This window comes from Ostrinia furnacalis, unplaced genomic scaffold, assembly GCF_004193835.3.
Source record: "Ostrinia furnacalis isolate ACB-3 unplaced genomic scaffold, ASM419383v2 OfSCF2585, whole genome shotgun sequence".
Classification (NCBI taxonomy): Eukaryota; Metazoa; Arthropoda; class Insecta; order Lepidoptera; family Crambidae; genus Ostrinia; species Ostrinia furnacalis.
The window spans coordinates 147,103-174,054 of NW_021132824.1; the positions used below are offsets into that span (position 1 = coordinate 147,103).

General features: G+C 39.9%; 1 protein-coding gene across 1 annotated transcript; it reads left to right on the forward strand.

Moving 5' to 3' along the window:
* The first annotated feature begins 1,529 nt into the window (after window positions 1-1,529).
* LOC114355944 (adenosine 3'-phospho 5'-phosphosulfate transporter 1) lies at window positions 1,530-25,395 on the forward strand. Its single transcript, XM_028308996.1, has 6 exons — window positions 1,530-1,544; window positions 1,963-2,187; window positions 5,967-6,117; window positions 6,502-6,713; window positions 7,807-7,932; window positions 24,625-25,395. Exons 1-6 carry the CDS (start codon window positions 1,530-1,532, stop codon window positions 24,775-24,777), a joined length of 882 nt encoding a protein of 293 aa, XP_028164797.1. The 3' UTR covers window positions 24,778-25,395.
* Window positions 25,396-26,952: the final 1,557 nt, after the last annotated feature.

The window sequence follows — 26,952 nt, forward strand, 5'->3', positions numbered from 1 at the left end:
CACTGCTTTTGCTAGGGTCATCAAAACTTAGTTTTAAAGGTTAGATAAACGACAATTTTAAATATATTTTAAATTTCACTTGTCATTCAAATTAACCTAAATTATAGCGCAGAACTTGTCATGCATCTTCATGCATAATAGATGAACCAAGCTGCGTCGCTGAACTGTCACTTGGTATAACACAAATTTTCACGCAACAGTAAACATTGTGCTCTATATTGGAAAATAGATCATTTTCTGATCCTTTCACTTCATTAATTTACTATTTTTAGCAACGATTCATGAGTTAATAAAAGTGTTCATGGAGTTTTTTTTTTTAATTCGTCTCAACATTTGGTTAATGCTAGAACTCAGTGATTATTTCTGATCACAGTCAAGTAAATCACATAAATCATTCAAAAATAAACAACACACCATACCCGCCAAGTCTCTTTTAGAACTCTAAAATAGAACAAAAATAAAGTATCAGGACAATTTAGAAAACGACTAAGTATTTGTCCAAGCGGTCTCTCTGGTCCGCATTTAGTTTGAGCATTTCAAGTATGCGACCATTAAATAGTTAATCGTTGATTTATACAAGTCTTGGCTCGTAGCTAGTCTACGTGAATTTATCAAGCTCGAATTATTAAACAGATAATCTTTAATGCCACATAAATCGGTACACAAGACAAACTTAATGCCAAAAGACATGTACATTCTTTGCCAGTTGAGCTTTACGGTAATTAGAAAATATATTAAAAAAATAATTAGGCGGCGTTTTATAACTCTTCACGCAAGTAAAACTAATGTATTTGTAATGATTATCTATATAGGTACATAATACCAACAGAACAATTGCTTGTGGCTATTACTAACGAAAGGTGAATAATTTTGACGAACAAATGAATACCGATTGGTGACGAATTACTGATTCATAAAAATGTATTATTAACTACTCACGTTGAAATACCTATAAATTATAACACCTCAGATATTTTTTTTTATCAAACATAGATCATAGGTATTGTAAAAAGTTCAAAGACTTTATTTTATAAATTTTGAAAGGGAGCGTGGTATATAAATACGGGCGAATAGAGTCGACCATTCCAGTTAGATTTCACTTTTTGTTATTTTATAAGTTGCGGTGTCTACAGGGTGTTAGGTAAATGGGTATATGAGCCGACACTAGCCCATGTTAACATGGGCATATAAATGGTATGGCGTGGTCAGAAATGGCAATGCCAGATTTTGTATGGAAGGTGGCGTCTTTTTTTTTTCGCGCGGCCATCGACCAAACTTTGTTTTTTGATTACAAAATAGTGTAATAAACCAAACTTACTATGGCATGTATACCTCTAAACTCAGTCTGAACTGAGTTACGAGCATTAGAAGTTTGATGATTTTCATACTAGATTTGCTTTTTGCGCGCAAGTTTTGTAAGAAATTGCAACAAAATATTGCGCTCCTCTGAAGGTTGGAGACTCTACACTCGAAGTTGTCGACAATTATGTATACCTGGNTGATATGATTATATATTTTATATATATGATATGGATCAGACTGATGTTTGTTATTAGAAAATCGCACTTAATAGACTACTCAGGATGCTTGTGTTTAGCTTTGATGAAGTGTCCTCTATGTCTGCCTAAAAGGTACTCTTTTTGCACATAAAAAAACTCAAAATTATAAAGCACAATGTATCACTATATGAAGGAATGTTTTGCAGATAACCTACGGATTAAGTAGCTTGAGAACAAAAGAGTGCATGTAAGGATTTGGATTCTACAATGATGTTTAGATTGCCTGTCTTTATTTCACTCCTAGGTACTTAACTCCTGCATGAGCGATCATCGCCAATAGATTTATGGAAACGGATTATCTAAAATGTCAATCCGAATGATTATTTCCTACTACTACTCAGCTACTCCATTAAAATAACCATAGATAACTTTCATAGACCCATAAACCTTTTTTCTCCCACAGAGCTACCTCCTATCCGACGGCACCGTGGTCAAGTTCGACGACTCCCAGTTCCTAGTGTTCATCAACCGGCTCCTAGCCTTCCTAGTGGCGCTGGGCCGGCTGCTGTGCACGCAGCAGCCGCTGGTGTCGGCGCCGCTGTACAAGTTCTCGTACTGCTCAGTGACTAACATCATCAGCGCGTGGTGTCAGTATGAAGCGCTGAAGTACGTCAGCTTTCCTACTCAGGTGAGGTATTAAGAGTTTTGTTTCTTTGCGTTTATGTTCCTAGTGTTTCCTAGAGTTTCTAGTGGCGCTGGGACGGCTGCTGTGTTAAGATGCGCGCCATGAAAAAATCTTATCGATGATTTAATGCGACAAACGAATGGGCTTATCGCGCAACATCGACAAAAGTATCTAGTCTCACCTAGACTTTTTAGTGGCGCTGAGACGACTGCTGTGCTAAGATGACGCCATGAAAGAATCTTATCGATGTTTATGGACGACATTATGGGCTTATCGCGCAACATCGATAAAAGTCTCCTAGTCTTCATCGACCGGCTCCTAGCCTTCCTAGTAGCGCTGGGCCGGCTGCTGTGCACGCAGCAGCCGCTGGTGTCGGCGCCGCTGTACAAGTTCTCGTACTGCTCGGTGACTAACATCATCAGCGCGTGGTGTCAGTATGAAGCGCTGAAATACGTCAGTTTCCCTACTCAGGTGAGGTATTAAGAGTTTTGTTTCTTGGCGTTTATGTTCCTAGTGTTTCCTAGAGTTTCGAGTGACACTGGGACGGCTGCTGTGCTAAGATGCGCATCATGAAAGAGTCTTATCGATGATTTAGTGCGACAAACGTATGGGCTTATCGCGCAACATCGATAAACAGTTTATCGTAGTCTTCATCAACCGCCTCCTAGCCTTCCTAGTGGCGCTGGAACGGCTGCTGTGCTAAGATGGGCGCTATGAAAGAATCTTATCGATGATTTAGTGTGACAAACGTATGTCCTTATCGCGCAACATCGATAAGTTTATTCTAGTCTTCATGGACTGTCTCCTGACCTTCCTAGTGGCGCTGGGACGGCTGCTGTGTTAAGATGCGCGCCATGAAAAAATCTTATCGATGATTTAATGCGACAAACGAATGGGCTTATCGCGCAACATCGATAAATGTCTCTAGTATCTCCTAGACTTTCTAGTGGCGCTAGGACGGCTGCTGTGCTAGGATGTCGCCATGATAAAATCTTATCGATGGTCATGGACGACAAATGTATGGGCTTATCACGCAACATGGATAAAAGTTTATCCTAGTGTTCATCAACCGGCTCCTAGCCTTCCTAGTGGCGCTGGGCCGGCTGCTGTGCACGCAGCAGCCGCTGGTGTCGGCGCCGCTGTACAAGTTCTCGTACTGCTCAGTGACTAACATAATCAGCGCGTGGTGTCAGTATGAAGCGCTGAAGTACGTCAGCTTTCCTACTCAGGTGAGGTATTAAGAGTTTTGTTTCTTTGCGTTTATGTTCCTAGTGTTTCCTAGAGTTTCTAGTGGCGCTGGGACGGCTGCTGTGTTAAGATGCGCGCCATGAAAAAATCTTATCGATGATTTAATGCGACAAACGAATGGGCTTATCGCGCAACATCGACAAAAGTATCTAGTCTCACCTAGACTTTTTAGTGGCGCTGAGACGACTGCTGTGCTAAGATGCGTGCCATGAAAGAATCTTATCGGTGATTTAGTATGACAAACGTATGGGCTTATCGTGCAACGTCGATAAAAGTTTATCCGTCTTCATCAACCGGCTCCTGACCTTCCTAGTGGCGCTGGAACGGCTGCTGTGCTAAGATGGGCGCTATGAAAGAATCTTATCGATGATTTAGTGCGACAAATGTATGGGCTTATCGCGCAACATCGATAAAAGTCTCCTAGTGTTCATCAACCGCCTCCTAGCCTTCCTAGTGGCGCTGGGCCGGCTGCTGTGCACGCAGCAGCCGCTGGTGTCGGCGCCGCTGTACAAGTTCTCGTACTGCTCAGTGACTAACATCATCAGCGCGTGGTGTCAGTATGAGGCGTTGAAGTACGTCAGCTTTCCTACTCAGGTGAGGCGCTTTTGTTTATTTGTGTTCCTAGTATCTCCTAGAGTTTCTAGTGGCGCTGGTACGGCTGCTGTGCTGCTGTGAAAGAATCTTATCGATGATTTAGTGCGACAAACGTATGGGCTTATCGCGCAACATCGATAAAAGTCTCCTAGTCTTCATCGACCGCCTCCTAGCCTTCCTAGTGGCACTAGGACGGCTGCTGTGCTAAGATGCGCGCCATGAAAGAATCTTATCAATGATTTTAGACGACAAATATATGAGCTTATCGCGCAATATCGATAAAAGTCTCCTAGTGTTCATCAACCGCCTCCTAGCCTTCCTAGTAGTGCTGGGCCGGCTGCTGTGCACGCAGCAGCCGCTGGTGTCGGCGCCGCTGTACAAGTTCTCGTACTGCTCAGTGACTAACATCATCAGCGCGTGGTGTCAGTATGAAGCGTTGAAGTACGTCAGCTTCCCTACTCAGGTGAGGCGCTTTTGTTTCTTTGTGTTCCTAGTATCCCTAGAGTTTCTAGTGGCGCTGGGACGGCTGCTGTGCTGCTGTGAAAGAATCTTATCGATGATTTAGTGCGACAAAAGTTTAGACTTATCGCGCAACATCGATAAAAGTCTCCTAGTGTTCATCAACCCGCTCTTAGCCTTCCTGGTGGCGCTGGGCTGGCTGACTAACATCATCAGCGCGTGGTGTCAGTATGAAGCGTTGAAGTACGTCAGTTTCCATACTCAGGTGAGGCGTTAGGAGTTTTATTTTATAAAATCTTTCTCTTAGTTAACTCTACCCTACTCAGGTGAGGCACCATAAAGATTAGTTTTACTCATAGATGGCGTTATTGACTCGCGATATCATCTGATATTGTATCTGATATGTAATTTAACCGCTATTCCGCTCTGGGATGACTCACGCGGAGTCAGTCCACACTTGGCGTGAAGCCTGTGACCTGCTGTGGCTTACTTTGTTTTGTTTTGAACTGAGATATGATAAGTAAGCATTTATTTGCTGCACACAAAGTCACATACATAGTTTAACAAGATTACATAATTCAATATTTAACATGCACATTCAAAATAAAAAACAAAATAAATAACAATGAAAAATGAAATAATGTGAGCAGAGTTGCGGCAGCAAAAGGTCTCCGTCTCAGCAATGTGTCACAAGCTAATGCCTGGACGCTGATTTCCGTGATAAAATCACGTACATTACGAACCACGGGGTAGCCCCATAGTAATGTCTTGTAATGTCCACCGCAGGTGCTATCGAAGTAGTGTAAAGTGATCACCGTCACGCACCGTGGGCACCGTCACGGCCGTGATGATATTCGTGATGATCCTGTTACTGTCCCCTATAGTAACGTCTGCTAATGTCCCCCGCAGGTGCTCTCGAAGTCGTGTAAATTCGTCCTTGTGATCATGATGAGCAAGGTCACGGTCGTGATGATCCGTAACATGGCGCTGTTATTGTCCCTTATATTAACGTCTGCGAATGTCACCTATAGTAACGTCTGCTAATGTCCCCCACAGGTGCTATCAAAGTCGTTTAAAGTCATCCCCGTGGTGATGATAAGCAAGATCACGGCCGTGATGATCCGTGTTAAGTGATCCCCGTGATGAGGATGAGCAAGATCACGGCCGTGATAACCGTGGGCATGGTACTGTTATTATCCCCTATAGTATCTGCAGTAATATTCACTGCAGTTGCTATCGAAATCGTGTAAAGCATCCCCGTGATGATGATGGGCACCGGATGATGGGCACCGTCACGGCCGTGATGATCCGTGGGCATGGCGTTGTTATTTTCCCCCGCAGGTACTATCGAAGTCGTGTAAAGTCATCCCCGTGATGACGATTGGCAAGTTGATATTGTGCACCAAATACGTCACGGCCGTGATATCCGTGATGGTGCTGTTATTGTCCCCAATAGTAATGTCTGCTAATGTCCCCCGCAGGTACTATCGAAGTCGTGTAAAGTGATCCCTGTGATGATGATGGGCAAGCTAATATCGCGCACCAAGTACGAGCTGTACGAGTACGTCACGGCCGTGATGATATCAGTAGGAATGGTGCTGTTTATGTTTGGCAGCCATGACGACTACTCGGGTGAGCTAGTTCAATTTTTTTTGTATTGTGTAAGTTTGCGAAGATGCACAAAAGCGATGTATGGATATTGCTATTAAATTGTCGTGGTCGAGATTTTTTCTGCTTCAAATGCCGTTAATTCTATGAGCAACATTGATTGATTACACCTAACGAAACTCCTCATTTCTGATTAGACCAGATAGAGAAAATCATAGTGAAAAATAGAACGCCCAGAGGCGGATTTATTAAACTGATTACGTCTCGAGTCCTCGGTCTAGTCTAGAGGCTATAAAAGCTAGCAACGCTCTCTTCGCCTTCATTTTAGGAGTTTCAGTGACGTCAGTCTGTAGATTACTGCTACACAGAACTTACAACTTACTGACAGATATTTATTTAATGTTCCAGTGTCAACAGTAACAACGATGTCGGGGCTGACGCTCCTAGCGCTATACATGGTGTGTGACAGCTTCACGTCGTCATGGCAGGGGGCGCTATTCGCGCGCTACAGCTGCTCCGCGCTACAGATGCTGTGCGGCGTGAACTTATTCAGTTGCGCGCTTACTGCCGCCGCGCTAGCGCATCATACAACCACGCAACACTCGCTCACGCTGCTGCAGGTCAGTGTCCACCGCGCTACAAGTGCAGCGCGCTACAAGTGGAGCGCGTTACAGATGCTGCGCGCTACAGCTGCTCCGCGCTACAGATGCTGTGCGGCGTGAACTTATTCAGTTGCGCGCTAACTGCCGCCGCGCTAGCACATCATACAACTACGCAGCACTCGCTCACGCTGCTGCAGGTTAGTGTACACCGCGCTACAGGTGCAGCGCGCTACAGGTGCAGCGCGCTACAGTTGCTCCGCGCTACAGATGCTGTGCGGCGTGAACTTATTCAGTTGCGCGCTAACTGCCGCCGCGCTAGCACATCATACAACCACGCAGCACTCGCTCACGCTGCTGCAGGTTAGTGTACACCGCGCTATAGATGCTCCGCGCTACAGAACCTCCGCGCTACAGATGCTGTGCGGCGTGAACTTATTCAGTTGCGCGCTTACTGCCGCCGCGCTAGCGCATCATACAACCACGCAGCACTCGCTCACGCTGCTGCAGGTCAGTGTACACCGCGCTACAGGTACACGGCGCTACAGATGCTCCGCGCTACAGATGCTGTGCGGCGTGAACTTATTCAGTTGCGCGCTAACTGCCGCTGCGCTCGCGCGTCATACAACCACGCAGCACTCGCTCACGCTGCTGCAGGTCAGTGTATTAAGCGCTACAGGTTTATCCCGTTAGTTACACGGCGCTACGCTACAGTTGCTCCGCCATACATGTTAATACAGGTTATAGTTATATCACACTACAGCTGCTCCGCGCTACAGGCACACTCTGTTACAGGTATACTCCGTTACAGTTACACTGCGCTACAGATACATCGCGCTACAGAAACACCCCGTTATAGTTACACGTCGCTACACTCTGCTACACGTTAAAGTTCACGGCGCTACACCGTGCTACAGGTTTTAGTTACACCGCGCTACAGTTGCTTGGCGCTACAGGTACATCCCGCGATACAAGTACACCCCGTTAGACCTACTCCGCGTTACAGTCGCTCCTTAAAACTTTCCAATTATAAAAAAGTTGTGCCTTATCTCCTTGTAATAAGAATAAGAATAAGAATGCCAATCTTATCTCCCATATTTGTATATTTCCTCAGCATCCTGTGTTCGCGATGGATTGCCTGCTTCTATCTGTGAGCTCGGCGGTGGGACAGCTGCTCATATACCGGACGATCGCCAGGTTCGGCGCCGTTGTTTTCACCATCATCATGACACTGCGACAGGTGAGTTATGATAATGCAGTTGACTTGTCTTTTATGTTTCCTAGCAAATAGCAAAGCACTTTCATCCCTGATTAGGGTAACGTTTTGATCGTATTTTGTTTATTTCTCCTTAAGTAGCAGGAGCATTATAATGGCGGGATCGTCTTTTGTTACTGCCGGCAGTTGCGTGCGCGCAGTTATCTTATAGTACGAGAGCCCACGACCAAAATTTTTGTCTCATAGCAATACGGCCAAAACCGCATCAAATCGATAGATACGATTATCCTGAACTCGAAAATACCAATATCAGACATTTTCCGCGTAGCGTTTGATCTGACCGAATTTTAAAAATTGTCAAAGAATTTTACCGAACTGCATCATAGCAATATGTCTGATTTGCAGACTGTAGTTGAATGATAGTTCTGAGATACCGGAAACATTATTTTCAGACGTTAGTGGTGTAGCGCAAACCCGTAAAATCACTTAAAAAAATTAAAAATGAGACAAAAAAAATGTCTCATAGCAATACGTCTGAAAATCTTTTTTATTAGTAAATTTTGGTTATTTGATGCGAACAAAACAATTTTCAGACGGAAATGTGAACGCATTAAATTTTGAGACAGTTTTGAAAATGTTAACAAATTTTACCGATCGGTATCATAGCAATATGTCTGAAAATTGTTGGACATGATAAAATAAGTTGTCCACATGTGCAAAAAATTTATATCAGACAAATTAAGTGTAGCACCTTCTCTATCATACAACTTTTTGATACACTTAAAGTGTCTGAAAACAGGTTTTTGGTAATCATGGCAGCAATACGAAAAGNTTTTTTATTGCGCTGATTCTGCTCCATACTGATGTCTGGAGCCTATAATGGATGGTATTGTTTGTTTACACATACAATGCCACTATTTTGTTGCAATTTCTTACAAAACTTGCGCGCAAAAAGCAAATCTAGTATGAAAATCATCAAACTTCTAATGTTCGTAACTCAGTTCAGACTGAGTTTAGAGGTATACATGTCATAGTAAGTTTGGTTTATTACACTATTTTGTAATCAAAAAACAAGGTCTGGTCGATGGCCGCGCGAAAAAAAAAGACGCCAATTTCCGGCATTGTCTTTTGATATCATCATTTTATTTTTTTTAAATCATACAAATTAATTTTTATAAAATCCGATTTGTATGAAAATTTAAATAATTAAAATGATGATATCAATTTTCTGACTTCACCATACCATTTATATGCCCATGGTAACATGGGCTAGTGTCGGCTCATATACCCATTTACATAACACCCTGTATAAATGGTTCACCATTGGGATAATTTACGAAGTCAATATAATTAAATATGGGCCAGCCCACAACGAACGAACAGGCAAAATTAATTAATTTAATTGTAGATAAGTATTATTATGCATACTACTTAAATGCTTGCAAGCGTAAAACTTGGGACTACTTTTTGGTATGGAATGGAATATTATTAGTTGTTGCTTAGATATTAGAATACGTACTCCATCATCAGGTCATTAGTCTCCAGGAGTACGACCTTGGACGAAAGCACCCTCTCTGATTTACCAGAGGCAAATCCAGCATTTTGCCCACACACCGTAAGGTGACCAGAGGGTTGATGAGGACTGATATCCTACTAATATTATAATCCTACTAATCGTACTAATATTTCCTACTAATATTATAAACGCGAAAGTTTGGATGTCTGGATGTTTGTTACTCTTTCACGCAAAAACTACTGAACGGATTTTGTTGAAACTTTACAGTATTATTGTTTGTGACCCAGATTAACATATAGGCTATAATTTATGCCGATCTGTGATACTAAATTTCACGCGGGTGGAGCCGCGGGCGGCCGCTAGTATTCTCATAATTCTTCCTTAGTCGCCTCTTACGACATCCACGGGAAGTTTATACAGGGTGTTGGGCGGAAGATTAGACAAACTTCGTGGTAAGGTAAGGTCATTTTAAGAATACAAGTTCGCCCACTTGACGCTAAGTGAGCTACTTTTTTTTATTGATATTTTTGTTTTTAAGTTTGTCTAACCTTCCGCCAAACATCCTGTATATTACTATGCCGTAACCACAAGGCCTATAGAGAACTTAAATTATCTTTATTTAGAAAATGACACAAACATTTATCGACTCTTATCCAAGATGTAATTAAGAAACAGAATTATTCGTATGTACAACCGGTTTATTAATAAATTCCACCGAGTTGATAACTACGAGAACGGTGGCTAGTTCCCATGTCGCTAGCCGTCATGACCCTTGATATTCAGACTTGCTGTCAGCCTACCCTATGAGTGTACTGTGCCACGGTAGGTATGGTTACGCCCAGTCCAGAGAATTACTGTACTCTACGATTTCTTGAAAAATTACAACGTAAAATTACTACAGCCCAAATTATAATGTAGGCTAGTCGCAGCTTGATATAGGTACTTAATACAAATAATAAATATTCTTCGAAATTTTCTACTGTACTGCATTATCTAGCTGAAAAAAGTTTGAAGTGGCCCATTTATTGTCCCGAAGTAGTAGTAGGTTAATTCTGGGACGTGTAAAAGGGGTTTTTAAAGTCTTTTGCAAAAATAGATGAGTTTTATGTTTTATGAGTTTACGATACCACAGACAACGGATAGATAACTAACTCATTTAAACCAAAATTCAGAATGCATTGCTGCGTTTGAAAGAATTATTTTTTAAAGAAAATTAAAACATACAATCAAAATGTACAAATATTGTAATCGAATCAGCATTAAAGGATTCATACGAGTATTTATTAACGATACAGTTTTACTTATGCTTTTACTTAATAAACAGTAAAATATTTACAAAAAAGTAAGATACTCGTATAAAAGGAGTGCCGCGATGCATGTCCCGATCAATCGATGCACAGACGCATCAATTAATAAATAGATGGTTCTATATTGGCTCACATAAAATTCTAAATCCTATTCTTTGTCTTACTACCGATTTGTGTTCATAATAATCTCTCTTCATAATTTTATTTTTCATAAATTTTTTATTCATACATTTTTATTACTACCATCGGAGCTCATAACAGTTAGTAATCATATTTTTTTTATTAATACTGTTACTACCAAGAACCATTCAAAATACATAATTTTAATTTTCAGATCTTTTTTCTTCATAACATTCATTGATCATATTGTTTTAATTAATAATGTTGTTACTAAGAACATACTTCAACTCATAATGTTGTTGTTCAGAATAATTTACTTTATAACAGACATACCTACTCGTCTAATAGAGTAGATAAGCATGCAGAGCATGCAGCATGAAAGCAAGCATGCAGCATTCATTGGTATCTCCTCGTCTCCGGCTTTTAAATTACACTCTAGGGGTAGGGCGGACAAGACTACGTGGAGTAGGTTTTGCAGCGATTCGTTTCTGTCACGTTAGTTTTGTGGCACAAAATATTGCCTGTTTTGGATCATTTCAAATTAATTTAATGTTAAAATACGATTTAATACGAATATAGACAGCATGATTTTCAATAATATGGATAAATAAATACACTTACGAGTAATAAATTTATGAAAACAAATATTAGGATACATCACATTTATGAATATTATAGTTATTTATTCGAATGATTATGAGTTTCGATCACTAGTATAGAAAAATATATGAAAACAAATATTAGTAAAAGCTAAGTGTATGATTAGTGATATTATGAATATCAATGATTATGTTTTTAAATATGTAGGTTTTAAATTTTTTATGAAGAATGATCATTATGATATCAAATTGTATGAGAAATATTTTCGGACCTCCAATGATATGAATTGAAAAGTTATGTAAGAAAATGCGCTACCATTTCGCCGAAACAGTAAATTTTCTGTGTCCAGGCAGACGAACACATGTTTTTTTTATATACTAATATGTATAAAACTATTTTTATGGGAAAGTTCATCAAAAGTTTTATTTATTTTTGCTTACATACAATAGCAGAAACTACAAATAATACCGCAGAAAAACTTAATCAAAAGTAGTTTGTCTAATTTCCTTGTTATGTCCATTACTGTTGTTTGCCAAAATGAAGGCACAATATTATAACAAATTGAAGCGTAATTTCATTCTTATAGCACTGTCTTTATATTTGAGAAACGTTTGGCTATCGGATAATAAAAACTTTAAATGTCAAATACTTAAAGGAAGGGAATAAAGTGAAGTTAAGTTCTTGTCCGAGTCAAAAGTATAATTTCCCTGAGTCTTCTTTGTTACGAAACGAAAGAACTTAGAATGTAATGCACTGCACCGTTACACCTTTTGCTCCGCCCCTATTGGCTGTAGGGCCTGTAGGGTGATGTTAAGCATCATAAATATTTTTTCAAAAAGGATTAGTAGTTCCTGAACTTCCTGAGATTAGCGCGTTCCATCAATCCCAAACAAACTTTTCAGTTTTTTTAATACGATTAATATAGAAGTATAGATTCGTAATAAACTTTAAAGGAAGGCTTACAGAAATTCCAAATCGCCAACAAGTATTAGGGTGTATTAACGCCAACAAGTATCATATCATAGCGTAGCTCATAAGTTGTTAGTACTATCAATTACTAGTATGTATCATCTTAAAATCGGTAGCCCAACATCTGAACTCCTCCTGTGGGTCTAGAGTGCACACAACAAAGTGTACATTGTAATAAATAATGTTCACGCGCCATCGATAGTCATCGATAGCATTGACATGAATACGATTACGAGATTTACGAGTACAACACTACAGTGTGAGTTTGCATTGCAAACTTTGCAAGGCAGGCAAACGGGATTATAGATGACCCACGCTGAACTGTCCCGCCAAACTCAATGACAGGGGGGCGCTACCATCGTTCAACTATATGGTTTCCAACATGGCAAAAATCGGAACTAGCGATCCGGTATTGACGGTGGCGCCCCACTGTCAATGTCATGCATAGGACATTACTTTTCTCTATGGTTCAGTATTTTGGAACTATTACGGGACATCACCGTCACTCTCTAATCTGTGATCCACAGATGANTTATCAATTTAATTTCAAAAACCACTTACAATAGTGTTAAAAATCTAGATTTATTATAGATTCAGTAAAATAATAATATTTTATGTAATAATATCGAATAAATGTAATTTTAAATATAATTCTATATTTTACTAAATCAATATCAACTAAACACACTTAGTCAAGTGTAAGTGGTGTAGTAGAAACTAATCGAGTATAGTTTGGATATGACTTTTTTTACTGAGCTCTTCCAAACTATACACGATCAGTACGCAAAATTCGTGTATAGTTTGGAGTCACAGATTTACAAACGAGCACTACAAAATATACACGAGCAGTTTCCTATGGGTGCGTTCTGGCCATGTATAGAACGGAAAGACGCCGTTGCTACGCGAGTTATAAATAGAAATGTGGAAAAAATATTTCTAAAATGTTACAAAATAAAATAGAGAATTTCTTTGCTTGCGTAGATTAATTATAGGACACTAGCTTTTGCCCGCGGCTTCATCCACGTGAAATTTAGTGTCACAGATCGACATATTATAGGGTGACATATTATAGCCTATATGTTATTCTGGGTTATAAACAATAATACTGTAAAGTTTCATCGAAATTTGTTCAGTGGTTTTTGCGTGAAAGAGTAAACAAACATCCAGACATCCAAACTTTCGCATTTATAATATTAGTAGGATAACTGTTATAGAAACTAAAGCTTGGAACCACCATAAAAAAATATGCTGCCTATCAACATTGAAAATTACATGTATGTGAGTTTATGTCAGTGTAACCATAAATTACCTACAGGGATTATAAACCCTATTGTTACGAGAAATTCAATTGTATGAAGATGTAAGAAACTGTGAATTTTTTCAATCATATACAGGGCGTTAAAAAGCCGCTAACTTGTATGGTTTGTAAAAGTGTCATACTTCAAACTTTTTATAAAATTGTAGCATTTAATACGCAAGCTCTACAGGGTGGAAACGTTAACCTTTAACTATGGACGTCGGGTCTCAGAGGCCCACCCCCCTTTCCGATTTCTCGGTTTAAACACCTTCCCGCCAAGTGCTGCTCTCGACCATCTCAGTAGCTTCAGTTTTAGCTGTGTTTGGACCGAGGAGGCATAAAATCGCGTCTTCCGGCACTTATTACGTGAGTAATAACCATCCACAATTTTGTCCGGGCCTGGGAGACCCGATGACTATAATTTCCATACAAACATACTTGTATGGATGTGACTTGTCAACAATTTTTTTTTATATCTATATTATTATAATATTAAGTAAATTGCTCTAGTTTAAGAATACTTAATAGCAGAAAGTATCTGAGTACATCAGCTATATTATTAGCCCAACTATCTAAAGAACATTTCAGGAGTAAGATATTACTTGTAGACGATTCTTCTTTTGAGTTTAGATGTCTTAGAATTCACCATTGCTGCAGATTCCGATTCTGAATAGTGTACATTTTGTCTATCAAAGCTCTCAAAGAAAGATAACATATGCCTGTAGAGATAATTTGTTTTTAGTGTTCTAGGCCACTGTGTATAATTTTAGTAACTTTAACCCTTGTCAATATTTTTAATTTAGGTCCTTCAGAAATTTTATTCATGTTTTTATGTTACATGGCTATTAATTAGCAAGGAAAAAAATATTACTTTCTTTTATTAATAATCGACTATAATCAATGAGGCTATATGTGATGGCAAGTCAATTAACACTGGAAATTGTCTAAGTTTTTAAATTTGCAAAAAAGTAATTAAATGATGGTTAAAATTTGATTACATTTACCACTAAATCCTTTATTAATAGTTATTAGATTGTATATCAACTCTTTAATAAATTCAAATTAATTCAGATATGAAATAAGAAGAATTTTAGATAGGGGTCTGTGAGACCCGACGTCCATGGGCGTGTGATTATTTTTTCACGTCCATAGTTAAAGGTTAAGTGATCTCACTCGATTATTTCTAAACTATACAAGAAATTAAAAAACTGGTTACTTATCCTGAAATTGCTTCATGAGCTCTTTCAAATGGTATGGTACCAATAATAGTGCAACGGNTGTGTGTGTGTGTGTGTGTTTCTTTAGATTTTAGATGATCTTTTGTTTATTTCTCCTCGAGTGGCAGCGGCGTTCTAATCGTAGGATCGTCTTTAGTTATTCCCGGCAGCGCAGCAGCGAAGGTACAGAGAGTCCTTTTTTATTCCTGACGCCCAGTCAGGAATAAAAAACTCTTGATCGTCTTTTATTTCTGTTTCGTCGAGTGGCGAGGGCGTTCTAATCGTGGGATCGTCTTTTGTTATTTTCGCCCTGTTGCGGTTCGTCTTTTGTTATTGCCGGCAGCGGCTGCGCGCGCGCGAGCTAAAGTCTTATTTTATCTATTGGGCTAGTCTCGATAGTCTGTTGTTTATTTCTCATTGAGCGTCAGGGGCGTTCTAACAGCGCGATCGTCTTTTATTATCTACAAAACTGATAATTATGTACTTGAGAGACTTACTAGCGGTGGAATCGTCTTTTGTTTTTCTACTACTGATTCCCCTTTGCTTATGGCTTATTGTGGTCTCCAGGCGGTGTCAATCGCTGGGCGGGTGCGCGGGCGTGGCCAGCGAGAGGTGCACGCGTAGCTAGAGGGCTATACTCTTGATCGTCTTTTGTTGAATGCTCTTGAGCAGTAGGGGCGTTCTAAAAGCGCGACCGTCATTTGTTACTGCGAGCGCGCAGGCAGCGAGAGTCCCTTGTGTCCCTGGTTGGACTATTTGTGACTATAGTCTCGATCGTCAGTTGTTTATTTCTCATTGAGCGTCAGGGGCGTTCTAAAAGCGCGATCGTCTTTTGTTATCTACAAGCCTGATATCTTTTTAGTGTCGTACTTAGAATTTCTTTCTCCTTTGCTTGTCTTTTGTTATTTTGATGACGTAATCTCTCCAGGCGGTGTCGATCCTGCTATCATGTGCTGTCTACGGTCACGTGGTATCGCTGGGAGGATTCGCGGGCGTTGCGCTGGTGTTCGCGGCGGCGTTGTTACGAGTCTACTGCCGGCGGCGGCTGCTATTACGAGTCACTTTCGTTTCTGATTAGTTCTTTAGATTGTCTTTTGTTTATTTCTCCTCGAGTGGCAGCGGCGTTCTAATCGTAGGATCGTCTTTTGTTATTGCCGGCAGCGCAGCAGCGCAGGCACAGAGAGTCCTTTTTTATTCCTGATTGGGCAATACTCTTGATCGTCTTTTATTTTTCTTTCTCGTTGAGTGTCGAAGGCGTTCTAATCGTGGGATCGTCTTTTGTTAATTTCGCCCTGTTGCGGTTCGTCTTTTGTTGTTGCCGGCAGTGGCTGCGTGCGCGCAACCTAGAGTCCTCTTTTATCTATTGGGCTATACTCTCGATCGTCTCGTCGGCGTCGTCGAACAACGTCGTATGATCGCAACCGTCAAAATCTGTTTTTTTGCATTAAACTACTCTAAAATAGCTCCTTTATAAACTAATTTTTTATTTTTTCAAAATTCGCAAAGATATCGGAGCTACAGAATCCGTACACAGACGTATGTGATATTCTAACGCAGTACAGAGACGTGTGTGTGCAAGCGTCATCGTACTTCGAACTGATGCTCCCCCCGCTGCCTCTCCCCGCATGTCGGATGTTTAGTCTCGCCCGTGTTCTATGTAAGACTGCACGTTGCTTGTTGAGAACTGTTATTAATTTGTTTTCGTATTATATGGAATGTGATGCAGTTATTTCATTTACCGTATTAGTGATAACACAAAATGTTTTCAAAAAGATCTAAACAGATACTAGATTTAGTCAAAAATAAGGATAATAAAAATGTTAATTCTACCGAGGACCAGTCTCAAAGTGATATTACAACAACTAATAATGAAGAAAACCAGAGTACCACTTCAGGTAAGCATTGACTATAACATTATTATTAATATTTGTCGAAAAGTTCGTCTTAAATCTATAAGTTTGACATTTTATTGTTTTGATGACTCAAAGTCACAACCGTCTCTTTACTAGGGAGTTCAGAGAAAAAAAATCTATGACGTACGTACACATCCGTCATTGTACTAGGGAGTTTGAAAATAAAAGAACCAGTGTCCTTTTATTTTTATTTGATACTATTTATAGGTAGTTTGTTGAGTACAAACGTTATGAATGTTTGGTACAAATATTGTTTTTTTGGTGGCGGATGTACTTAAGTTGCATTGTTCTACCCACTTTTGCTTGACGTTTGAACAGAACCAGCGTTGTACTATGGTAATTTTAACGTCAGGTGTACACAACCGACTTTGTACTAGGGACGGGTATTCTAATAGCGTCTTTGTTCGATTTTTAAATTCGTCAAAAAATAAAATAAAAAATTGCGAATATATTAATTTGATTTTAATGTGTTTCTTTTTGACGATTTATAATTAAAAATAAAAATTGCTTCAAAAATAAAGATTTTATTTGCATGATAGGGTGATTATGCATTACATTTAAATTAAATTGTATACTAATTGAATTTTTTATTTTAACAGATATCCCACGGTCAAATCAATCGTCCCCTTTACCCTTTGGAGCAGATCCCGTCCTTATTCAAAAAATGCAAGATCTTATAGGCGATAGTGTTTTCTTAGAGTCAGATAAAGAAAGCAATCATGATGAAGAAGATCAATTTGAGAAAGCACTGCANTTTTTTTTGGTGGCGGATGTACTTAAGTTGCATTGTTCTGCCCACTTTTGCTTGACGTTTGAACAGAACCAGCGCTGTACTATGGTAATTTTAACGTCAGGTGTACACAACCGACTTTGTACTAGGGACGGGTATTCTAATAGCGTTTTTAAATTCGTCAAAAAATTAAATAAAAAATTGGGAATATATTAATTTGATTTTAATGCGTTTCTTTTTGACGATTTATAATTAAAAATAAAAATTGCTTCAAAAATAAAGATTTTATTTGCATGTATAGGGTGATTATGCATTACATTTAAATTAAATTGTATACTAATTGAATTTTTTATTTTAACAGATATCCCACGGTCAAATCAATCGTCCCCTTTACCCTTTGGAGCAGATCCGGTCCTTATTCAAAAAATGCAAGATCTTATATTTTGTTAACTTGTGACAAAAGATTGTCTACATGACAGGCTTAGCCTAGCGTAGAAATCTCAGTTACTTTATGAACTGAAGCGTATGTCGGTACAACCTTAGCATTAAACGGGTCTTTAAGGAAATGTATGTACAACAATGCAATGTAAGCAATGTAAAAAATGTTAAAGTTGTTAAATAAACTTTTATTACTTATTACTTATTACTTTATAGGCGATAGTGTTTTCTCAGAGTCAGATAAAGAAAGCAATCATGACGAAGAAGATCAATTTGAGGAAGCACTGCAGCAGCCTAATCTAAAGGAATTCACAGAAAATATTGGTTCAAGTCTAGCTACACTTTGTATGACTACTTCAACACAACCTTCAAATACGCCCATTCAAAATAACAGAAAGTCAGCTGAACTTGATCAACCTGAGACAATAGTTTTGCATGATCAATTTTTGCCTTCAGATACCCAGACACCTGATATGATTATTTGTCCTGGATCTGCCAATTCCTTACATCAGAATATAGATACACCAGTCCTGACGCCAATTTATGATGAAATTTTTCCACCATCGCCTTCTTACGAGATGTCAGAAGATCGGACACCGATGCCTTCTCCACTGAACAAGCATAGAAATTGCCATGATTCATTTTGCAGTCAGCACGATATTAAAGAAATCATCCAACTCACAGACGATACTGAAGTAAACTCCAACCAATCGTCTCCAGCACCCTTAGTGAGTAACAGAGGAAGGAAACGTATCCGAAACCATGAAGACTGGGGAGAAGTGAAAAGGAAAAGACTTACAAATGAAGGTAAAACCTATTTCTCAAAAAGGGGTAATAGAGTTCCAGAGAAAACTATGCGTGAAGCATGCCGCTGCAGATATAAATGTAAGGATAAAATTTCCGAAGATACACGAAAACATATTTTTGAAAAGTTTTGGGCGCTTGGTGATAGGGCCAAACAATGGCTACACATAGCTAAATATACGAAAAAGGGGCACAAAAGAAGGACTTTATTTGCAACGGCAGGGAAGAGAAATAGAATCTACACATTCAAATATTTTCTGCCAAAGATGGAAGATGAATCTCAAACTTCAATTATTGAGGTGTGTAAAATTATGTTTTTAAATACCCTGGGGATTACTGAGCGAATGACTAGGACCGCGTGGCAAAAGTATGACGGCACTACATCTGTCGAAAAAGACAGGCGAGGATACCATGTCAACCACAAAAAGGTAGTAGATGAACGTATGATAACGTCCGTATGCGATCATGTACGATCCTTTGCGCCAGTCGAATCGCACTACTGTCGTCAGACATCAACGAGGTTGTATTTAGATGGTAGTTTGAGTATTGCACGGATGTTCAATCTGTACAACGAATGGCTCAATGGGAAAAACTATGAAAATCCAGCCCAAACTCTACGCCAATACCGCGATATAGTCAACTCTCATTTTAAATTGTCGTTCCATATTCCTAAAAAAGACACTTGTGATCAATGCCACGTTTTTAATAATACCGAAAGTCCCTCCGATGAATTAAAAGCTGAATATGCTAGCCACAAACATAACAAAAATATTTCCCGGCAGATAAAAAGCAAAGACAAAGCAGATGCAGCTCTATCTAACGGCCTGATTGTGTGTGCAACATTTGATTTACAAAAAGTACTTTCTTGCCCACATGGTCAAATGAGTATTTTATACTACAAACGTAAGTTATCTTGCTATAATTTGACTGTATTCGATATGGCTCGTAAAGAAGGTTTTTGCTATGTTTGGGACGAGAGTATTGCCAAACGTGGCGCTAATGAAATATCTAGCTGTCTGTACGACTTTATAAAAACAAATGCTCAGAATGGGACTAAAGAATTTAGGTTTTGGTCAGACAACTGTGCTGGCCAAAATAAAAATCGAATTATGTTTGCAATGTATGCTTTCGCGGCTGGAAAATTTGGAGTAAAGATAACACATCGTTTCCTAGAAAGGGGACACACTCAAAACGAAGGAGACAGTGTACATTCTGTCATTGAAAGGGCTGGGGAAAACAAAGTGATATACACGCCCGAAGAATGGAAGTTATTGATCAGATGGGCCAAGACTAGTGATAAACCGTACCAGGTGAGAGATGTAACTCAAGATAATGTTTTCGATTTCAAAATGCTACTATCGAATCAAAACTGGACAAAAAATGCCAATGGCCAAAAAGTGACATGGAGCAAAATCAGGGAGGTGGTAGTTGAAGATAGTAAAAATCTACTATATAAGACTAGTTTGGACAATGATTCCATGACTCTGGTCATTGGCAAGAAAACAAGAAACAGTGGTTATGAAAACATCATTTTGAAAAAGGCGTATTCACAACCAATTCCCCTTGCGACTGCGAAGTTTAACGATCTCAAAAGCCTTCTAGAATCGGGAATCATACCCAGCAGATATCACAGCTTTTTTCAAGGGTTGCCGCATGGTCGGGTTGAAGAAATAGAATCAGATCCTGATGAGTAGAATGATCTAATTTTATATAGCTTTCTATTTTCTAATACTTAATTTTTGAAGTTTGAACTTCTTTCTTGCTATAATTTTATTGTAGTTGTTAGTGAAACTTAAGACTGATTTGATTCATATTAAAATAAATATGAAACGTCCTAATGATAATTATGTTTATGAGTAAAACTTTTTAGACTGATTTTTCTTAAATATATAAAACTGTTGCTATTTTGGATAAAGAATTTTTATTTTTTGATAGGTAGGAGACACGACCTGATTTATGTTTTACTTTGTTTTATGTAAGAATAAGTTTTTGTTGAGAAGATCATGTTTTTTTTTTATTTAAATAATTTAGAGAAGACATCAGTGTTGTTGATTTTTTATAATAATGTTTATAAGTAAAGTTTTTTAGAATGACTTTTGTTATAAATAATGAAACTGTTGCATTTTGATACACAAAGATTTTTTATTTTTGATAGGTAGGAGACACCTTATTTATGTTAAAACTGAAAGTTTTTAATTTGTTTTATGTATGATTAAGTTTTTTTGAGGAGAAAATGTTTTTTTTTTTTTAATTTGAATAATTCAAAATAATAAGTGCTGTTGATTTTTGATTATTTTCATTCATACGTTATCTTTATTATTTAATAAATGAACAATGAAACCTAATAAACATATTTTTTATTTATTACCTCCAACTTTCTTTAACATCCGACGAGAACAGATGGCAGAAGTTCCGTAGAATACTGACTAAAAGTGACATACGTCATTGAGTTCATATAAATAACACGTAGAACAACGACGGATTATCACATACATCTCCAAATTGTCCGTAGAACAATGACGAATGTGATTTTTACAAAAAACTAAGTGTTTCAGGAGATCGTTTCATTTATTATATATAAAAACATCTTAATATATTTAATATTCCCAAATTTGAAGTCGAACAACGCAGTAGTTTTTTTTTATTCACAAAAAACCTGTTCCAAAACTTCAAAACGCTCTCCTGAAAACCTAGCAATTTTCAGATACGTCGTTGTTCGACGACGCCGACGGTCTGTTGTTTATTTCTCATTCAGAGTCAGGGGCGTTCTAAAAGCGCGATCGTCTTTTGTTACCTACAAGCCTGATATGTCCTTGAGAGACTTACACTAGCGGTAGAATCGTCTTTTGTTTTTCTACTACTGATTCCCCTTTGCTTATGGCTTATTGTGGTCTCCAGGCGGTGTCAATCCTCCTATCGTGCGCGGTGTACGGTCACGTGGTATCGCTGGGCGGGTGCGCGGGCGTTGCGCTGGTGTTCGCGGCGGCGCTGTTACGAGTCTACTGCCGGCGGCGGCTGCGTGCGCGCAAACTATGCGAGTCACTTTCGTTTGTGGTTGATTCTGTAGATTCTTTTGTTTATTTCTCCTCGAGTTGCAGCGGCGTTCTAATCGTGGGATTGTTTTTTGTTATTTTCGCCCTGTTGCGGTTCGTCTTTTGTTGTTGATTGCTCTTGAGTAGTAGGGGCGTTCTAAAAGCTCGATCGTCTTTTGTTACTGCGAGTGCGCACGCAGCGAGAGTCCTTTTTACTCTGACTGGGCCAATTTTTTGATCGTCTTTTGTTTCTCGTTGAGTAGCGAGGGCGTTCTAAAAGCGCGATCGTCTTTTGTCATACTCCTGCCTGGTTTCTGCTGATGAATTGGTGTTCTAACAGTATGATCGTCATTTGTTATGCTACGGCCTCTTCTTTTTGTGGCAGGGGTTTTCTAACAGCGGGCGGAATCGTCTTATTGATCGTGTTTTGTTTTCTCGCGATCCCATTCACTTGAGCAGCGTACTAACACGACGTTGTCCAGGTTTCTTTCTCCTTTGCTTGTCTTTTGTTATTTTGATCGTCTTTTGTTATTTTAATGACGTAATCTCTCCAGGCGGTGTCAATCCTCCTATCATGTGCCGTCTACGGTCACGTGGTATCGCTGGGCGGGTGCGCGGGCGTGGCGCTGGTGTTCGCGGCGGCGCTGTTACGAGTCTTTTGCCGACGGCGGCTGCGCGCGCGCAAACTATACAAGTCACATTCGTTTCTGATTGAATCTTTAGATTTTAGATGATCTTTTGTTTATTTCTCCTCGAGTGGCAGCGGTGTTCTAATCGTAGGATCGTCTTTTGTTATTCCCGGCAGCGCAGCAGCGAAGGTACAGAGAGTCCTTTTTTATTCCTGACGCCCAGTCAGGAATAAAAAACTCTTGATCGTCTTTTATTTCTTTTTCGTCGAGTGGCGAGGGCGTTCTAATCGTGGGATCGCCTTTTGTTATTTACGCCCTGTTGCGGTTCGTCTTTTGTTATTGCCGGCAGCTGCAGTGCGCGCAAGCTAAAGTCCTCTTTTATTTATTGGGCTATACTCTCGATCGTCTGTTGTTTATTTCTCATTGAGCGTCAGGGGCGTTCTAAAAGCGTGATCGTCTTTTGTTACCTACAAGCCTGATATGTCCTTGAGAGACTTACTAGCGGTGGAATCGTCTTTTGTTTTTCTACTACTGATTCCCCTTTGCTTATGGCTTATTGTGGTCTCCAGGCGGTGTCAATCCTCCTATCATGTGCGGTGTACGGTCACGTGGTATCGTTGGGAGGATTCGCGGGCGTGGCGCTGGTGTTTGCGGCGGCGTTATTACGAGTCTACTGCCGGCGGCGGCTGCTATTACGAGTCAATTTCGTTTCTGATTAGTTCTTTAGATTGTCTTTTGTTTATTTCTCCTCGAGCGGCAGCGGCGTTCTAATCGTGGGATCGTCTTTTGTTATTTACGCCCTGTTGCGGTTCGTCTTTTGTTATTGCCGGCAGCTGCAGTGCGCGCAAGCTAAAGTCCTCTTTTATTTATTGGGCTATACTCTCCATCGTCTGTTGTTTATTTCTCATTGAGCGGCAGGGGCGTTCTAAAAGCGCGATCGTCTTTTATTATCTACAAAACTGATAATTATGTACTTGAGAGACTTACTAGCGGTGGAATCGTCTTTTGTTTTTCTACTACTGATTCCCCTTTGCTTATGGCTTATTGTGGTCTCCAGGCGGTGTCAATCCTCCTATCATGTGCCGTCTACGGTCACGTGGTATCGTTGGGAGGATTCGCGGGCTTGGCGCTGGTGTTCGCGGCGGCGCTGTTACGAGTCTACTGCAGGCAGAGAGAAGTGCACGCGTAGCGAGAGGGCTATACTCTTGATCGTCTCTTGTTGATTTCTCATTGAGTGGCAGGGGCGTTCTAAAAGCGCGACCGTCATTTGTTACTACGAGCGCGCACGCAGCGAGAGAACTTTTTACTCTGACTGGGCCAATCTTTTCATCGTCTTTTGTTTGTTTCTCGTTGAGTAGCTCTCGTTCTAAAAGCGCGATCGTCTTTTGTCATACTCCTGCCTGGTTTCTGCTGATGGTGTGCTGATGAATTGGTGTTCTAACAGCATGATCGTCATTTGTTATTTGTTTCCAACAGCGGGCGGAATCGTCTTATTGATCGTGTTTTGTTTTCTCGCGATCCCATTCACTTAAGCAGCGTACTAACGACGTTGTCCAGGTTTCTTACTCCTTGGCTTGTGCTGCCCTCTTGATCGTGTTTTGTTATTCTGATGACGTGGTTTGCAGGCGGTGTCGATCCTCCTATCGTGTGTGCGTCTACGGTCACGTGGTATCGATGGGCGGGTGCGCGGGCGCTACGTGTCTACTGCCGGCGGCGGCTGCGCGCGCGCAAATTAGTTCTTTAGATTTATCTTTTGTTTATTTCTCATCGAGCGGCATCGGCGTTCTAATCGTGGGATTGTCTTTTGTTATTCTAGGCAGCGCAGGGATAGAGAGACCTCTTTTATCCGTGATTGAGCTGTACTCTCGATCGTCTGTTGTTTATTTCTCATTGAGCGTAAGAGCGCGATCGTCTTTTGTCATACTCCTGGCTGGTTTCTACTGATCCTGATGAGTTGGCGTTCTAACGGCGCGATCGTCATTTGATATGCTCCAGTCATATTATTCCTTTGAGTTGCATAGGCGTTCTAAAGGTGCGATCGTCTTTTGTTATCTACAGCGTGATACATGACGTACAAACGGCGGAGTGTTTTTTCGCTACTACCGGAATTTCTCGTGCTTATATTGATGACGTCATGTCAACAGGCGGTGTCGATCCTCCTATCGTGTGCCGTCTACGGTCACGTGGTATCGCTGGGAGGATTCGCGGGCGTTGCGCTGGTGTTCGCGGCGGCGTTATTACGAGTCTACTGCCGACGACGGTTGCGTGCGCGCAGGCAAAGAGAAGTTCACGCATAGCGGCGGGTTCGAGGTTCGGTGCCGGGTGGGTGCGGTTTAATAAAAACAGGTCAGCGTGTAACGACAGTTTGAAATTAACACGGAAAGGCTCCGTGTTCACCATCAATCCCTAATTTTTAAGTGACCCCTATGAAAACAAAATTCATATTATGTGTTACAAAACTAGCATCAATGTTTTTGCTACGTTTATAAGCGCGCGTGCACAGGTGACTTTCATAGTGACAGAATGTTTCTCCATAAATAAGAATAAGATCTATGTTGTCTCTTTTTGTATTTATGAAAGTGTAAAAAAGGATTACTGTCACGGTGACAAAAAGTCACCTGTACGCGTTGTACGAAGTACAGGACGTCACAAACACAGTCGACAACACATCAGACTGAAGTTTTGTTGCAAAATGACATCTATTACAACTGCATAAGATGCCATAATGTTTAGCTTAATGTGTCGTTGTCTGTACTTAAACTAGATACGCGATACGATAGGATTCAATTAAATAATACTGCGACACCGTATCGGCGTTGTGTCGTGCGTGTCACGTTGCGACGATCATGAAATGATGCTGCGTCGTAGCACAAAGTGACGTCGTATCGTATAAAGGTTCGGCCAAACCAACGCGATCACATGCGATCATCCGGCGTGCAGCGATGGCGATCAATGCATTTAAGTCTGGTCGCCATCGCTGCACGCCGGCTGATCGCGTTGGTTTGGCCGAACCTTAAGTGTAAGAGCTCTTACCTTCATGTGACAAGCAAAAAGATTTTGATTTTATTTCAAAATATGACACTCATGACAGTTTTTGACATAATATTTTATCCATTCTGTTTACTTTTATCACACTTACTTTATTCTAGGTAGGTTTAAATTAATAATGCATCTTAACAATAAATAAATGTGCAAGATAAGAATAGTAAACAATGTTACATATCGAATACAGCATTCAATATTTTTATCTCTTAGATATTTTGAAAACGACAAAATAAATGTATGTCACGTACCGGTTTTAATTATACTACTTATTTGTATTTAATTCGTTGGTAAATGTATTTGATTTTTTTTTTGCCTTATATCTTTACAATTGTGTCTAACCGTGAAATTAAATTATAATTCTTTAAGTATAAAAATATAAAATTCAGTCAGGCTGTAATTTTACTGAAATTATGTAATACTTTCATTGCTGTTGTTGTCTGTATTTATTATAATAAAATTATGATTTAGTTTTAGTTCTAGCAACAGGGAAAAGGAATATTCCCAAATATAAACGGCACATCTCTAAGCATAATAAAAAATTAGGAAATATGACCGTATCGTTAGGTACTGGAAAATTTTCAGTGTAACTTTTATTAATGGGACCAGCAGTGTACAGTCATGGATTGTAGTTTCGACGCTCCTCTACTAACCTTCGAGGGTACTGAACCTTCACTGGTTAGGTTTCATTGCCGGCCAAGCTTTACGTAGATCCTAGATATTCAAGAGTTGCAGTGATTATTCCTATGAATGAAATTAGGTTTCGTAAAAACAAATGAAATTAGCAATGTTGCCCCATAAAATATTCTCAGATATTGGCAGAAGCGTCGAAACTTCAGCTTATGAGTACGCAAGCGAGATTGTTTGTCAGTGTGTGTATTGAAGGCCTACGGTTAAAACTCGGTCTAGTCATGGATATCTTCTAAGCTCTGGCTTACTAGGACAGCGGTGCAGTTATTTTGCAAGCGTTATATCGATAGTTCGACTACGTTTGTCTACAGTACCTTTTAATATGTAAAGTCCAGTGACGTCAATCCGGTCATATGACGTTACAGAAATGAGAAAAAACTTTCGGCGCATTAAAGCGGCCGCTCAATTACGGCACCGCTATTCTTGTAAAACAGAGCTTTACCTTGGAAACTTACTGTTCAAAATTGTTTAGTGTTGTATCTCTTTTTGGACAGTACAATGAGCTAAAGCCTGGTCCGTGAGCACGTAGAATTTTGTCCAATGACCCCAAGCTACCCAAGCTATCGCGCTCGCACACTCACTGCGGGCGCCCGTCGCACAGTCGCGACAGCAACATAATTACGCACGAGCGATAAAGATGGGTAGCTTGGGGTCATTGGACAAAATTCTACGTGCTCACGGACCAGGTTTTAACCGGTAGGTTGACGAATGGCTATTTCTAAATTGCATCTTAGATTATT

Excerpts from the sequence above, each read along its gene's own strand:
- LOC114355944 (XM_028308996.1), top strand. Across the intron at positions 2,188-5,966 it reads ACGTCAGCTTTCCTACTCAG|GTACTATCGAAGTCGTGTAA; the intron begins GTGAGGTATTAA and ends TGTCCCCCGCAG. Across the intron at positions 6,118-6,501 it reads CAGCCATGACGACTACTCGG|TGTCAACAGTAACAACGATG; the intron begins GTGAGCTAGTTC and ends TTAATGTTCCAG.